Below are 17,177 nucleotides of genomic sequence, written 5' to 3'. Positions count from 1 at the left end.
AAGACTAAGGGAAGCTTGTTTAGATCACTAGTTAGGAAAGAACTAGAGATCTAAGGTTTGATCAAGAAAGGATCAAACAGGAAAGCTATTCACCTCAGGAAACATTATTTAAGAAAGTGCTTCACTACAGTAAAAGTCAAATACAAGTTGTGTTATACAGAAGTGTGATCTGTATTGCAAACCAAGTTACATTTAAAGTTCTACAAGTTCTCTAAGTTATTCCAAGTAAACCAACAGTCTGCAACCATACTCTTTGTTCAAAATAAACTTATTAACTTTTGTTTGAAGACAGTGTCATCTCCATATATCTGCGTCTGGAGAACCAGTTCTCATCGGCATTACCTCCCGTTGGTGGCAGTTACCTGAATTACATCTATAATTATCCACACCTTTTATAAATTAGCAAACCTTAGGTGATTTAAACAGTAGTAGGTGGAATACCTTCGCAGATTGGCCAGTGTTGCTAACCACAGTAAAACAAATCCCATTGCAAATTGGCGAAGTGGAACACACTATTACAAATTGGTGGCATTCGGTGGCATTAGAACAGTCATCCTGTTACAAATTGGTGTCAGCGAAGTGGGTTACTTTCACACAAGGAAATTCTCCTCATCAGAAAATTGTCCTTCATGTAAGGTGTGATGGAGAATCTGAGGCAAGTGCCCTGCATGTTTATGTGAGCACCTGGTTAGCATGTTAGTGTCTAGGAAGAGCACTAATGAAGAGCTTGTACACATACCACTCAAGAATCATAGCCCCATAGAGGAGTATTTTAAGAACTGGGTACATTTAAAACCCAATATACCGTAAGTATGGCCTTCTTCTTCCAACATCTCTCATACTCTGTGATTATGAGCCCCTGTTTTATTTTTCTTGATAGCCTAAAAATACATTGGGGGAGGACATAGAGCAGGACTTTCTCAGTAGTTAGAAAAGCTTGCCACCCTCCAAAAATTAGATAAAATGTTTTATTCCAGCGGGCATTTGGAAAATGCAGCAGACTGTACTTTTAGGCAGATGGATTCCTATCATTCTGAAGCTCTTGATACAGTTATGGGATTTAGCAGAAGCACGCTCTTATTTGCAGTAACGTTCTGTGTAAGCAATCTTCGTTTTATTTCATTTAATAAAATACAGTTCATATAATCTCACCCAGGAGACTTCTAGTGATACGTAGTGGCGTTTATGGAAAGATAAAAAATAATTATTTCTTTTTATTACAGCAAACGAGAAATTAAGATGAGGAAACTAGACAGCACTAAAGTAAAGCCCATGAAATCAGAACAACTTCTCCGTATAGAAGACCATGATTTTGCGATGAGACCAGGCTTTGGAGGTAAGTTGGATTTGTTTTGTAACTAGTTGCTTTAATGCAATAAACTACTGTAACCCGGCCTAATTTGGTCAATTATCTAATGAAGCAACATGTTAAACCAGGGGTCCTCAAACTTTTTAAACAGAAGGCCAGGTCACGCTCCCTCAAACTGCTGGAGGGCCAGATTATAATGTGGAAAAAAAATGAATGAATTCCTATGCACACTGCACATATTTTATTTGTAGTGCAAAAGAACAACAACTTTAAAACAATACAATAAATAAAGAACAATTTTAACAGATATAAGCTTATTATTATTTCAATGGGAAGTGTGGGCCCGCTTTTGGCTGAAGAGATAGGATTGTTGTCACCTAACAACCTCTGAGGATGCTTGCCATAGACCAGTGGTTCTCGACCTTCCTAATGCCACGACCCCTTAATACAGTTACTCATGTTGTGATGACCCCCAACTATAAAATTATTTTTGTTGCTACTTCAGAACCGTAATTCTGCTCCTGTTATGAATCGTAATGTAAATATCTTAAATACAGGATGTATTTCATTCACTGGACCAAATTTGGCACAAAGACATGATATGCCGACATTTGAATGCTGTTGGGGTTGTCATTTAGCAGATGGGATTTATAGTTCACCTACAATCAAAGAGCATTCTGAACTCCACTAATGATGTAATTGAACTAAACTTGGCACACAGAACTCCCAGGAGCCAGGAGAAAGCGGGGGAGGCGGCAGGCGAAGCGGCTTAAGGCCGTGCCGCCTGCCACCTCCCCAGGCCGAGCCTGTCTTCTCCTGTCTTCAGGACGGGGCCTCGCCTCGTCCTGAAGGCAGGAGAAGGTGGGGGAAGGGGCAGGCGAAGCGGCTTTGGGGCCGCGCTGCCGCCTGCTGCTTCCCCGGGCCGAACCTGCCTTCTCCTGGCTTCAGAACAGGGCCTTGCCTCGTCCTGAAGCCAGGAGAAGGTGGGGGAGGCGGCAGGCAAAGCGGCTTTGGGGCCGCATCGCCTGCCGCTTCTCCACACCCTGTGGGCCAGATAAATGCTCTCGGGGGGGAGGGGTCTGGCTGTAGTTTGAGGACCCCTGTGTTAAACGATGCCTCCTTGTCCTCTGAAGTGTAATAAATTGGGAGGAATATGAGATAAAAAAACATACTGCATATTTATTTGCTAGGAACAGTGACTATTTTGAAAGAATCGTCTAAAGCAGTGGTTCTCAACCTGTGAGTCCTTAGATTTTTTTGGTCTACAACTCCCAGAAATCCCAGCCAGTTTATCAGCTGTTAGGATTTTTGTGAGTTGAAGGGCAAAACATCTGGGAACCCAAAGGTTGAGAACTACTAGTATAAAGTATTACTTCTCAGATTCTTCTCATTTTACTGTTATTGATAAATTCCTGTCTGAAGACTCTATATAACAGTCTGAAGACTGTACAGTGTATATGGCAAAGGAAAGGATATTTGTTTAGGCCTTGGTGGTGGGGTTATGTGTTTGTAAAATGTTAATTGTTTTGTGTTCTGTTTACACTGTAAGCTGTTAATGCTTGTAAATAAAAATGAAAAATGAAAAAAGACTATAGAGTATTAACAGTTGTACTTAAATTAGACACTAGTTCAGTTGGCAAATTATTAGAAGTGAGAAGATTTATATGAAGATGTTTCAGAGGGTTAGCAATTGGCAAGAGAAAATAAATCTAAAATATATCTCCGTGTTAGCTTTGTTGTTGTTTATTTGTTCAGTCGCTTCCAACTCTTCGTGATCTCATGGACCAGCCCACACCAGGGGTTGGGTTTCAGGTCAATATTGGGTATCTGACATCAGTGGTAGTACTGAAATCTCTAGTGCACAGCTACAAGGCAACTGATTTCCATAAATATCCTGACATAATGTAATTCAGGGGAAATTTTAAGTTGTGTATAACTTGTACTTGGCCATCATTGCATGTGAAAACAGAGCTGGGAAGTAGACAATATCAATTCAGCAAGTTTCCGAGAAAAGCAATGAAACATTTTTAGGTTCCCAAATGTAAAGGGGCTTCTACCTTTGTTGGCTTTGTCACTCATGGATATATAGGGATGCCTCCATGCATACTCAAAATCAATAGGAAAGTCTGGATTACAAAGCAACTTTCAAAACCCAGTGAAGCCTAGCACTCCAATGATTCTTTTTTAAATTCCCAGTCATCACTTTCAGCAATAGCTTTCATGAACAACCAAAGAGATGGCTAAATATAATAGGCTCATTGAAAAGAATTGGACTTACATAAAATGTGCCCAATAAATCCTATTCTTTTTAAAGGGTCTATTCTAGCTAGGATTAAAATTAGTCTAGAGTATGTTTTTATGTAACATCAACATTGGCATTGCATGCTAGATTCTTTAGGTCAGTTCCATGATTGTCTGTTTTTAAATAGACTCATGACAATGGGATGACATTTTCCATTGGCCAAGTACAGTAAGGTAAAAGTTTTCCCCTGACATTAAGTCTAGTTGTGTCCGACTCTGGAGGTTGGTGCTCATTTGGAGGGGGGGGGGTGGTTTGCCCATGCTCACATTTATTTTCTTTTGTATTTCAAAGGATCACCAATACCAGTGGGAATTGATGTTCAAGTAGAGAGTATTGACAGTATTTCAGAAGTTGACATGGTAAGGTTTTAATCATTTCACTTCATAGAATCATAGAGTTGGAAGAGACCTTGTGGGCCATCCAGTCTAACCCCCTGCCAAGACGCAGGAAAATCACATTCAAAACACCCCTGACAGATGGCCATCCAGCCTCTTTTTAAAAGCCTCCAAACAAGGTGCCTCCACCATACTCCGAGGCAGAGAGTTCCACTCCTGAACAGCTCTCACAGTCAGGAAATTCTTCCTAATGTTCAGGTAGAATGTCCTTTCCTGTAATTTGAAGCCATTGTTCTGTGTCCTAGTCTCCAGGGCAGCAGAAAACAATTCTGCTCCCTCCTCACGTAGGATCCCAGCAATCATACTTTTGCCAAAACAGCTGTGGATCTGGGTGGGAGACAGACTGCGTTGGATAATACAGAACACTGGATGAGCAAACGTTGGATCCAAATAAGAACAGACTCTAGTGTTCTTATTTGGATTCATGATATCTTTACTATGCAGGCACAGATCAATGTAAGCATCTATTTTAATCTGTTTTCACTACTTGGATTTGGTACTGAAATGGCTCCATCACCTTGAGAAGCAACATTTGTTGGAGGATGGGTAGATGGGGAGGAGTCTGGCCTATTCTGAGAAAATGTGGACTCTGCGACCACTATCATAGAAAGGTCCAGCTATCCATTCTGTAGCGATCTCTTATTAAGCCAAGAAAACTCTGCTGATAAATCAGAGAACAACATCTTCTCATGAGTTCTTATCTTTGGCTATTTCTACAGACAGTATTATTAAACAGATAAAAAGCACTTCCTCTTAATTTCTTTCATATTTTCTTTCTATAAAGGATTTCACGATGACTTTGTACCTCAGACATTACTGGAAAGATGAGAGACTCTCATTTCCTAGTACCAGAAACAAAAGCATGACCTTTGATGGAAGACTAATTAAAAAGATCTGGGTGCCTGATATATTTTTTGTTCACTCTAAAAGATCTTTCATCCATGACACAACAATGGAGAATGTCATGTTACGTGTTTACCCAGATGGCAATGTACTCTTCAGTTTACGGTAAGCACACCGGCTCTTCTCTTCCAGTTGCAAGACCTCAAGCATGCCGATGGCAGGACTACCATGGGCAGGATGGCAGGACTACATCTTTGTGATATAGCTGTGTTCCAAAATTTGGGAAGGATATTTTAGGACTACAATTCTCAAAATATCCCAGTCAGTGTGACTATTGAAAATTCCATAACTATTGGAAATAACCTTATTGAAAAGGTAAAAATGATGTCACATCCATTTGGCAAATGTAAGTCTCCATGAACTTGTGGAGACCACCTTTTGAAAACAACCAGTCAAGAAAAAGAATGACCTTGTTAGAAATCAACTCTTTGAACAAGTGATAATTTGCAAGCATTAATGTAATGGCACACAGGTAATTCAGATGTTAAACTGAAGAACTATGTCTTTAAAAGGACAAGGATAAACACATGCCACTACAAAAATGTATTTGGTTAGCAGAGAATGGTTGTTTCTTTGAAGTTGAATTTGCAGTTGCCCAAAAGATATTCACTCCCTTGAAATCTCTTAGTTAAAATATCCACTCAGAGATAAAAAAAAACAACAAAGTCTTCTTTGAAAAATAACATATCTTGTTTACTCATAAACATCTTGTATTAATTCACCATACAGGCACATTTCTTATTCAAGTTCAGTTAGTAGATAAGATGTGGGTTTCTCTGTGTTGAGTACACAGGGTATCAGTCTATCAATTGTCCATAGCCTTTGGGTATAATTGTACTCACTGAAGTCCATAAGTCGTTCTTCAATACTAAAGTCCAAACAGCAACATGCATCCACCTCAATTGAGGTCTGATGCAAACACTGAATACAAAATGGAGTCCTGAGTCTGAACATGCTCAATATAATCACACGTCTATAACCCCTCTCATACCAAAGAGGTAAGTCAAACTGGCAAAACAATATACACATAGAATACAGGTTAGCAAATATATATGTCAACATACAAATAGTGAAAGGCTTGGGTGGCTGTTATTTCCAACACTGACTAGTAACCAATTCTATTTACTGGGAAACTCTGAAAGATGTTTAAAGACTCTGTTAAGATCTTCTATGTACTGTGAGCCTTACAAAATGTATTAGCATAAAGAATTATTGCTCTGATTCTTATAACCAGTATGATTTTTCCTTTAGATGTGGTGGAAATTCAGTCTCATGCTCATATTCTCAAAAGTTATGTGTTTGTCAACACCCTATTTCTGTCTATTCTGCCACCCAACCTCATCCTTTGAAGTTTTTTAGATTCCACAGTGATCTGAAGTAATGGGGAAAGTGGAAGAAATCTTTTTCAATAGGGACTCAGGGAGGCTTGTCTAGTATTTATAATAATGCCATTTCAACAGCAGGCAAAAGTCCAAAATTAAACTGTTATGTTTATTCATATAATGATCTGATCTGATCACCATGCTCAATATATCCCATATACATGGGGCTATTGGGATAATGATACAAAAGGTTTTCTAGGGTAGATCCTCAGCCCCCCCCCTTTGAATCAAACTCAGCCCCCCCCCCCCCAATCAAACTCAGCACCCCCCGAATCAAAATCCTGGCTACGGGCCTGCATCAGATGAATACATTTGCCATGTCCCTCCTGTATTAAATATGTGAGTCGGTCTTTCTAATCCCTCTACTATAAAAAAGTAATTCACCTTGGGAGGGTGAGGTAGATAATGTACTTGGCACCTTCCAAATGTTTTGGACTATAATTCTTCAGCTGAGCAAAACTATAATGGATGATAAGTGCCACCCACGTCCAAAGCACAATAGATGAGACTTTCACAAATACACTTCCTCTAAGTTAATCTTCATGGCAGCAGAGGACAGGGCATTCAATATAGGTCAGAAGAAGACACTGCAGTTTGACCGTGAGAGAAGGCTGGCTTTTCAAGTCACATCCCCACTGTGAGATGATGCATTTCACAGTTGTAGCCTGTCTTTTGCTTTTAAAAGGTTTTGCAAGGGCAGAGTGTGTTGGACTCCCTGGTGAATTTTCACAAATCCTCACTTGATAAGTTTAACTTCTGGATTAAATCATGTCATAATAAAATACAAGAGGCTAAGGTTGGCAGCACCTAGTCTTCCAAAGGGAGGGCATTCCATAAACAGAGTGATATAGCAGAGGAGGTTTTACTCCATGTCCATCTGTGGTACATGGTTTGCATTAAAGGGACATAGAAAAGGCACTCATCTGCAAATCTGTTTCAATATGGGTATATATAGGGAGAGGTGCACCTTCAACTATTGTGGTCCCAAAGCATTTTGGCTTTTGACTGTCATCACCAGTACTTGGGATTCAGATAGAAAACTTATTATTAAGAAAAATTAATCAATGTCATCCTTTATTTTCTGCTCTGTTGCCTTTCTGACAGAATAACCGTCTCTGCCATGTGCTTCATGGACTTCAGTAGGTTCCCACTTGACACCCAGAACTGCTCTTTAGAGCTGGAAAGCTGTAAGTCTGACTCTCCTATGGTATTATATAACCTCCACCTGTGTGTTTTTAGTGAGAATGATACAGTATAATAATCTGACTTTTAAAGTGGAGTGGGATCATGTGGCCCTCCCAATTTTGTTGGACAGCAATTCCCAGCAGTCCTAAGCATAACAGCTACGTAATGGCAATTAATGTTGGGAGTTCTGGATGCTCCTAAAGGATGTGAACTAGCACCTGTCCTTTTAAGAACATTGAGATCTTCAAACGCTGTAATGAATTGGACTCCTTCAAGTTCTTTTTTCTAAAAGGAGTCAGAATAACAGACTTTGAAGGAAAAAATGTATTGAAAAGCTTTGTTAATATATTTAGTTTAAGTCAGTATAATTTTGCATGCCATCTGTGATAACAAAAACAATTTATGTTATTGAGTTTGCATGAAGACTTAGTTCAGTGGTTCTCAACCTGTGGGTCCCCAGGTGTTATGGCTTACAACTCCCAGAATTGTTAAGCACATATCTGGAATTGAGACCTGCACTCATCTATCCTCTCTGGAACAACTGCTTCTGAATGTTTAGTGAATGGAAGATGGCTCATCTTTTTAGTATCCCTCCTCAGTGGGAGTAGGTGGACAGCTGTGCCTGTAGTCTTTGTAGCTGTAGCTGGGAGAGGGACACAGAGCAGTGGTTCTCAACCTGGGGTCCCCAGATATTTTTGGCCTACAACTCCCAGAAATCCCAGCCAGTTTACCAGCTGTTAGGACTTATGGGAGTTGAAGGCCAAAAACATCTGGGGACCCCAGGTTGAGAACCACTGGATTAGAGAGTCTGAAACCCAGCTAAAGCATTGGAACAGTGGTTCCAAAACTTGGCCTCTTCAGGTGTTTTGGACTTCAGTTCACAGAATACAGAATTCCAGACCATTGAACAAGCTGTCTGGGGCTTCTAGGAGCTGAAGTCCAAAACAATTGGAGGACCAAAGTTAGGAAACTGATGCTGGTCATCCTGTATGAGAAATGCTGGGAGCTATAGTTAAATATCTGCAGGATGACATGGTTCTACGTGTATAGTGAAAGCATTAGAAGACATTGTAGCTCAATAATTTCTACAGCACAAATATGGGACAATTCATGCCATCCAAACCACACCATTCAGGGCATGTCTATTCTGATTATTTGGAATATAATACCATTTCATGTTAAATCACAATCAAGGTCTTGCACTATTAGTCCATCAAGTTCTCATGGCAAATCCAGTCATTTAAAGACCTAACTGTATCCAGATTCACAATTAGGTATTTTTAAATATTATTTAACCAATGTGTATACTAGGGTTGCGTACATCTACAAAGTCTTTCTTCAGAAACATTCTCCCTTTCCTACCACATCACCTGATTTATTTAAATGGATTGCTGTAAGTTTTCTGGGCTGTATGGCCGTGTTCCAGAAGCATTATCTCCTGATGTTTTACCCACATCTATGGCAGGCATCCTTAGAGGATGCTTGTCATAGATGTGGGCAAAAGATCAGGAGATAATGCTTCTGGAACATGGCCATGCATCCCAGAAAACTCACAGCAACCCAATGGTTTTCTTCTCTGGTGCCCGTATGTTTTAAATTGTGTGAATTGCTTGAATGCAGTCTCTCCCTTTTGACAAATTGTGTGTTTTAATAGTTATTTCAGTGCGTTTAAAACGTGTTTTCCTAGGAGTGCTGTTCAAAAGCATGTATTTCTTTCCGTCATGTCCACAGCTGTCCATCAACATGCGGATAATAGCTTGCAAACTGCATCCACCTTGTGGGCAAATCGGAAAATACAGGATGAGTAACGTGTTAAAATGGATGGGGGAATCAAGATTCCCTGCATGTCAGGAGTGTATACATTTGCCAGAAATATGACAGATCATCTGTTAATGTTCATTTTAAAAAATACATTGTCCCACAGATGCCTACAATGAAGATGATTTGATGCTGTATTGGAAGCATGGCAATGAATCACTTGCCACAGATGAACATATCTCCCTTTCCCAGTTCTTCATTGAAGAATTCAGCGCATCAAGTGGATTAGCATTCTACAGCAGCACAGGTAGGGCACCCAATTGGCATGTGATAGAAGAATTATTTATTTAATTTATAGGTTTAAGGTAAAGGTTTTCTCCTGACATTAAGTCCAGTCATGTCTGACTCTGGGGGTTGATGCTCATCTCCATTTCTAAGCTGAAGAGCCGGCATTGTTCATAAACATCTCCAGGGCTGGCATGACTGCATGAAGTAGATCAATAGGTACCGGAGCAGTACCTATTGATCTACTCACATTTGCATGTTTTTGAACTGCTAGGTTGGCAGAAACTGGGGCTAACAGTGGGAACTCACCCCACTGAATGGATTCAAACCTGTGATCTTTCAATCAGCAAGTTCAGCAGCTCAGCGGTTTAACCCACTGCATCACTGGGGGCTCCCTTATTTAATTTGTACCCATCTTTTTGTCAAAACAGAGTTCTCAGAATGGGTAACAATACAATTCCAGATAAAATAGCATTTCCATTTAAATATAGACATAAAATATTTTAAGAGACAATTAAAAACAACAAAAGCAGATCTTCCTGATATATTTTTTAAAATCTCTTCAACGAAACAACTTAAATGCCAAGTAATAGCAAGAAAGCTCTTGTCTGGCATAAGGGGAACAAAGAGGGAACCAGCTTAGATTCTCCTGGTGAGGTGTTCTAGAGCTTCAGAATCTGTGTAAGGCAACATCTGCACTAAACATGCCTTTGATGGTTGCAGGCGTGGGAGAGAGACTTTCCTGGTGATCTTCCATACCTGGGCAGATTTACATGAGTGAGGGCAGTCTTTCAAACAACCTCTTACTATAAAAATAGTAAGAGCTGAATTTTCACTACAATATAATGTAATGCAATAGAAACTGACTTCCACTTTAGCCACTATATTTTTCTTCTTTTAATTTAAGTACTGTAGGACTATACCAATTGTGTTTCACTAGATGGCACTGTCTCATCTGTATAATGCCACTGGTCCTAATCGGATAGTCTGTTTAACATCAACATATTAATGTTAATGAGAAGACAAAAGCAAATATAACCTTAGAGAGTATCAGAAGCCTTTTCACAAGGATAAGAATGTGTACTTCACAGTGAAGTTCATCGTGAGTTTAATTGTAATTCATTGTGGTTGTGTTTAGCTTGTGGTTTGATAGTATTTCTGGTACTTCCCATCATTTGGCAATGCTCTTGCTTTTCAATATTGCTATGATGGAAAATGTTGCTGTGATGATGAATACTTTAGGTGGGTAAACTTTGTTACAGGTTTATACCCTCATTCTCATGGCTGGCTCCTATTATATCAAATTCACTGTAATAACACTCATTCATACTTGGGGCCCCTGGTGGCGCAATGGGTTAAACCCTTGTGCCAGCAGGACTGCTGACCGATGATTCAGTGGTTTGAATCAGGAGAGAGCGGGTTGAGCTCCCTCTGTCAGCTCCAGCTCCCCATGCAGGGACATGAGAGAAGCCTCCCATAAGGATGGTCAAACATCAAACATCCGGATGTCCCCTGGGCAATGTCCTTGCAGATGGCCAATTCTCTCACACCAGAAGCGACCTGGAGCTTCTCAAGTCGCTCCAAACACACACACACAAACCTTGGGGACAGCTGTACCCTTTATCAAAGTGAAGATTCTGCTTCAGAAATCAAATTTTGGGTGACATGAAAAGGCAGCAATGTGTTAGACATTTTGCGTTTCCCCCCCAGGAATTAATGTTTAGAGAATTGTCTGTCTCATGTTCCATCTCAGGTGGCAAAATGTGTTGGATCGTTGTTACCACCAGTTGTCATTGAGACCACTCAAGGATACTGCAAGTGAACAACAAATAGAGGTTGCAGTGGGTGTAACATTTTGCATAGTGCCAGATGGCTACTTATGTAGAGAGAATCTCCAATGATTAATAAAGCTCATTGGGTGTCTTTGGGGCAGTCACTCTTTCTCCTCCCAACCTACCGCACTTGAGGAGGATAGCCATATATGCTGCATTATTGAAGGAAAGATGGGATATTTATGTCAAGAGTAAGTAAATAAATACATCTCCAGATTTCCAAGGTATCTTAAACTTGGTGTATTAAAAATGATAAAAGATGTCAAGTCTAAGTGAGGTTCCCAAAGGGGTTTTTTACAGAGAAATGTAGATGGAATTAAACTGTAGTATTTGTATGTAAAATAAAATGTTGAGAACTTTCAGTTGATTCCTTTTGTAGTCTTAAACAAAGCTCTGAAAAACCGCTGCACCTTTCATAATTCTTTGGTCACTATGGTTTGGTAATCTGAGAACTATAGAACAAAAAATAGCTTTGTCTATCTCTGACCATGTTAGCAAGGCGATTCTGGGAGCTGAAGACCAAAAAGTAAACTTTCCAAGCTCTGGTATTAAAGGGAAATATAAAACATGGTTATTTGAAGTAAATAAAGTAATTGAAATAAATAAAGGATGTGGGGACTATGTAACTATTAGTGAGAGAGAGTTATTTATATAGAAGGTGGAACATAATGTGGATGGATGTTAATAAACAATGTCTTCCTCTTAGGTTGGTACAATCGCCTGTTTATAAACTTTGGCTTGAGGAGGCATATTTTCTTTTTTGTGCTACAATCTTATTTCCCATCTATGCTGATGGTGATGCTATCATGGGTTTCATTTTGGATTGACCGAAGAGCTGTTCCTGCAAGGGTATCCCTGGGTAAGCTTTCTTCTGAAAATATTTTGCAAAGCTTTTTGGTTAGACAAGATTCATCTGTAGATAACTATGTAAGCATTATTGTAAGTTATCCTCACATTTCTCTCATTAGTGGTAAAAGAAATGTAAATTCCTCTTTGCTTTTTCATATGGTACCACAAGGGTTGTGAGCTGCAACAGTATAAGAGGGAGACGATGAACTGTCTGTAGGTTTAATTGATTCAGCATCTCCCATGTAGTCATCAGTGCCAGAAATAATTTATTGTAAAGTCACTTTTGCCCTGTCTGAAAGGAATGACTGATCTGGCCAAAAAGCTGGTGTTTCTTAGCTTAGTCATAAATGACACCAGATCATTCTCCACATTGGAAAGCAGACTGTTAATATAAGTAGAGGTAAATATACATTTACCAAATATAGGTCACACATTAAGTGTGTGTGAGATGACTGACACTTTGTATACACAGCAGTGCTGGACAAAGTTACTTTTTAAAGCTGTAATGTGGTTAAAATAAATTTTCCCTACTCTGTTGGATTGTGTCCACTTGCATTGTTTGGAATCAGCAATAGGAAACTTTATTACTGGAAGCTAGGAAATTTAGATTTGTCTGCCACATGGGTCACCTTGGTAAATTAACTGGCAGCTCAAACTTATGTCAGGAGCAGAGTTTTTGGATTCGGTAGATCTGGCACTGGTAAGAATCCCATTATTGCAGTATAAAGGCAATACAGTAGAAGCCCCAACCACACCCCTGTTTACCCTAAGCACTTCTACGGAGTACCTCTGAAGATTGAGGTCCCTTATAGGCATCATGGCTAACAGTGGCAGATCTGTGAACCTGGGAATAGCAACTGTCAGAATCTCATCAGTCACCTACTTGATTTCTCAGGAATCAATATGGCTAATGCTCTGTCCTAAGAACAAGCGTTGTGACACAGTTATTAGTAGAATCTGGCCAGGTTTAATCATTAAAGATTAAAAAGTAAAAGGGGCACTCATAATTCCGGTTCAACAGTATGAGGGCCACATAATTCATATATTAAAGAACAAGACTTTCAAGTTGGAAAATTATATTAATTATCCTAGAGGTCTTAAAGAAATGTTGAATTTTATAGGAGATGACAAGCAAGATCTCTATCAAGTGGTAGGAAAATTTTATCTAAACAGTTTTCCAACATTTTATCCAAAAGGACTTAAAAGATTTTCAGTAAATTTAAGCTAGTATGGTCTCTGCACAATTAGGGTCCTTCCACACAGCACTATATCCCAGAATAGCAAGGCAGAAAATCCCACAATATCTGCTTTGAACTGGGTTATCTGAGTCCACACTCAGATAATGTGGGATTTTCTGCCTTGATATTCTGGGATATGGGGCTGTGTGGAAGGGCTCTTAGTCATGCACAGGTTTAGTTGACTCTTAACAGCAATCCCCTGATAAAAATGAATCTAGAAAGTCCTTTGGAAAGGATAATTTGGGAAAGATAGTTTTGGACTATAGGTACCATAATCTCCCAGACAGTTAGTCATTTTGACTGGGGAATTCTGGCATTTGTAGTCATAAAAAAAACTTTTTGGTGCAATTTAAAATCGAAAGATGAGCCAATCCTCTGTACCTCTCCCAAGTTTTCAACTGAAAATCTATAAATGTTTGGAGGACAGGTAATCTACAGACCTTATATTGCTACTGATCCTTGGACACTAGTTGAAATCTGGCAATAATATCACAAATCAAGAAGATTAAGTCATTTTTTCTGATCTTTTCTAGTTCCTATTTTTTTTTGACAGTGTAAAGGAGATACTAGCCATTTGCACATCAGGTATTGTTACACGTGTTTTAGCTCTTTTCCTTTCCTTTCGGCAGGTATAACCACTGTGCTGACAATGTCGACCATAATCACAGGAGTAAGTGCCTCAATGCCTCAGGTGTCTTACATAAAAGCCGTGGATGTATACTTGTGGATCAGTTTCCTCTTTGTCTTCCTCTCTGTCATTGAATATGCAGCTGTAAATTATCTCACCACTGTGGAAGAAAGGAAGCAGCTAAAAAAGAGAGGGAAGGTATGCACCTGCGTGTTTCTTCATTTTTCCTGACAATGTAATCTGGTTCTTAGAATAACAAACAGAGACAAAAACTCACTAGTAATAATGACATTGCAATAAATAATAAACACAAGCAATTGCTAATGGAGTTCATTTCAAAAAGTTAAAACACAGGTTCCATACGCCTTATCTGAAATGCTTGATATTAGAAGTGTTCTGCATTTCGAATTTTTATTTTGGAATACCTGTTTCTCCTATTGAAAAGCCTTCAGCCTATTCTCAACTGGGAAGCAACTGCTCCTTCTCCCACTCTTCCTCCATCTCCTCCTCCTCCAGTTATGAACTAAGATATAATAGAATGCCTTGGTTCTCCATTTATATGTGTGTTTCAGATTTCCCCATCATCTTATTTGACTAATAATAATATTTTCATTTTTTTCCATAGGCTGAAATGTATAACATTGATGCAGTGCAAGCCATGGCTTTTGATGGTTGCTACCATGACACGGACACTGATATCGATCTGACCACCTTTTCAGTTAATTCCACAGAGAACTCAACACGAGATCGAGCACCCAGTATTGCCAATCTAGATACAACTCGCATGAAAAGGAAACGATCCTTGAGGGGGAACGTGGGCAGAATCATTTTGCAGAATAACCATGTCATTGACACATACTCAAGGATTATATTTCCGACTGTATATATAGTATTCAACTTTTTTTACTGGGGTTTGTATATATGAAGAGAACTATAAGGTATTTTTCATCTAAGTACATCAGAAGCATAAACTCTGCTAACATATATGCAAGCCACAATCAATGCAAAGTTTGTGCAAGCCATAATCAATATTCAAGAATAATATCAATATGTACATTTCAGAGTCTGAAGAAGAGATTCTGGTAATGAAGAAATAGATATTTTCCTCTTCTGGGATCTTCATGTTTTTGCTGTACTTTTATTTCTCAAGGATAGGTGATTTTAACTGGTTTGCACAGTATCATCAGGACACTTCTTCTGTGTCACATGCAGGACTGGCAGTTTCCATGTGGGACTTTCCATGATGCTTCTGAGTTTACAGAAACTCAGAAATTGTAAAGCTGCTAAAATGGATACTAATTAGTTTCAAGCACATCCTCCCTCCTCTGCTCTTTTCCTCTGTTTGTATTTGGGATCCAGACAAGTACATTGTTTCTCTTAAAATAAGACCACATTTTATATTGTATTTCATCACACCTAGGTCCAGAGGCAGATGAAAGGCTCTTCCTTCCATACTGACTGCCACTGCCTGGACATCAGAGATAGAGACAAGGCGGACACAGCTCCATCCTATCTACGCCCAGAAACAGATGAAAGGCTCTTCCCTCCATACCAACTGCCAATGCCCTGACCCAGGCCCGTAGTCAGGATTTTGATTCTAGGGAGCTGAGTTTGTTTCGGAGGGGGGGGGGGGCTGAGTCTGAGTGAAAGAGGGTCTACCCTAGCAAACCTTTTGTATCGTTATCCCAATACTCCCATGCATATGAGATATATTAAGCATGGTGATCAGATAATGATATGAATAAACATAACAGTTTAAATAATGTACCAGTAAGGTTTTCTTGCGGACCACCATGAGAATTTGGGGGGGGGGGGGGGGGGGCTGAAGCCCCTCAAGCCTACATGCCTGCGGGGGCCTGACCCAAAGGTAGAGAAGAGCCAGATACAGCTCCATCCTGTCTAGGCCTAGAAACAGATGAAAGACTCTTCCCTCCATATCGACTGCCACCGCCCTGGCCAAAGAGGTAGAGAAAAAGAGGCAAGGCACAGTCTCATCATGCCTCAGCCCAGAAGCAGATGAAGGATCCTCCAGCCCAACTCCTGCTGTTCTGGCCTCATAAGGAGAGAAGAAGCGGCAGTACCTGCTAGACATAATTCTCTCTCGCACTTCTATCCCATTTTCCTTTTGTATTATGTCTTAATTAGATTGTACACATGAGGGCAGAGAACTGCTTTTTTGTTGTTCTTTTACTTATCAAGCACCATGTTCAATAATGGTGCTAAATAAATAAACAATGATGATAATTCACATAATATTTCTGTACAAAAAGCTTTGTGGATAATTGCCAAGTAGGGATTTCCACTTGTTATGTCTATTTAAAGATTTACTGTATTTAAGAAGGCAGCTGACTAGGATCAAAGTCACATCTGATGCTCAAAATCCTAACAACTGAGTTCCATTGTATCTTTAAGGACTCATCACACCTTTCCTACAGTACTGCAGTGCTCTTCTGGATCACCTGATATATTGAAACATCTAGGACCTCATCACACTAGAGAATGAATCCACTTTAAATCCGGTTTCTGCCTCCTGCAGAATTCTGGGGTTTTTAATTTAGTGAGGCTGTTAAAGGCTCCTCCTTAAACAACAAACCACAGAATTCTGCTGGATTCATTCTCTAGCATGATGGGGTCCTAGATGTTTTAATATATCAGGTGATCCAGAAAGAGCATCATAGCACTGCAGGAGAGGTGCTAATCTTGTGTCCCATGTTATATTCATGATCTACATTGCCTCCATACTACTGGGCTTGCAAGGGCCAAGTATGGAACACCTTAAATCAGGAAACTGGCAACAGGGATTTGTTGATGGTCCTTCAGATTGTCCTTCATCTAATTATCTCTTCCCACTCTTTCTAGTAATCCTTCAAGTAACTTCTGGTGGCACATCTCTTGCATCAAATCTGATTTGGGTGATTTTTAAAAGATCCTATGACTCACAATAGGCAAGACATCCCAGTGGAGATTTTATGTGAAATATAAATATACTTTTAATCAATGCAAGCTAATTTCAATTACTACATTTCTTTAAAATACTGGTAGCCATATCCTGGACCTTTATAACCTATTCATGTTTATTCGTTCAGTCGCTTCCGACTCTTCGTGACTTCA

The 17,177-nt window shown here is 39.6% G+C and overlaps 1 protein-coding gene across 1 annotated transcript in view; it reads left to right on the top strand.

The window, feature by feature from the left end:
* GABRR3 (gamma-aminobutyric acid type A receptor subunit rho3) overlaps window positions 1-15,454 on the top strand; it is a 30,565-nt gene extending 15,111 nt beyond the window's left edge. The window contains exons 2-9 of the mRNA XM_060770600.2: window positions 1,224-1,336; window positions 3,903-3,970; window positions 4,791-5,014; window positions 7,396-7,478; window positions 9,401-9,541; window positions 12,058-12,210; window positions 14,068-14,264; window positions 14,692-15,454. Coding sequence (XP_060626583.1) covers window positions 1,224-1,336; window positions 3,903-3,970; window positions 4,791-5,014; window positions 7,396-7,478; window positions 9,401-9,541; window positions 12,058-12,210; window positions 14,068-14,264; window positions 14,692-14,991 — 1,279 coding nt within the window. The 3' untranslated portion in view covers window positions 14,992-15,454. The remainder of the gene's footprint in view (window positions 1-1,223; window positions 1,337-3,902; window positions 3,971-4,790; window positions 5,015-7,395; window positions 7,479-9,400; window positions 9,542-12,057; window positions 12,211-14,067; window positions 14,265-14,691) is intronic.
* The last annotated feature ends 1,723 nt before the right edge of the window (window positions 15,455-17,177 follow it).

The sequence above is a fragment of the Anolis sagrei genome, chromosome 3 (genome assembly GCF_037176765.1).
Source record: "Anolis sagrei isolate rAnoSag1 chromosome 3, rAnoSag1.mat, whole genome shotgun sequence".
NCBI lineage: Eukaryota > Metazoa > Chordata > Lepidosauria > Squamata > Dactyloidae > Anolis > Anolis sagrei.
The sequence above is the reverse complement of the archived record's forward strand: the minus strand, read 5'-3'. Positions and strand labels throughout refer to the sequence as shown.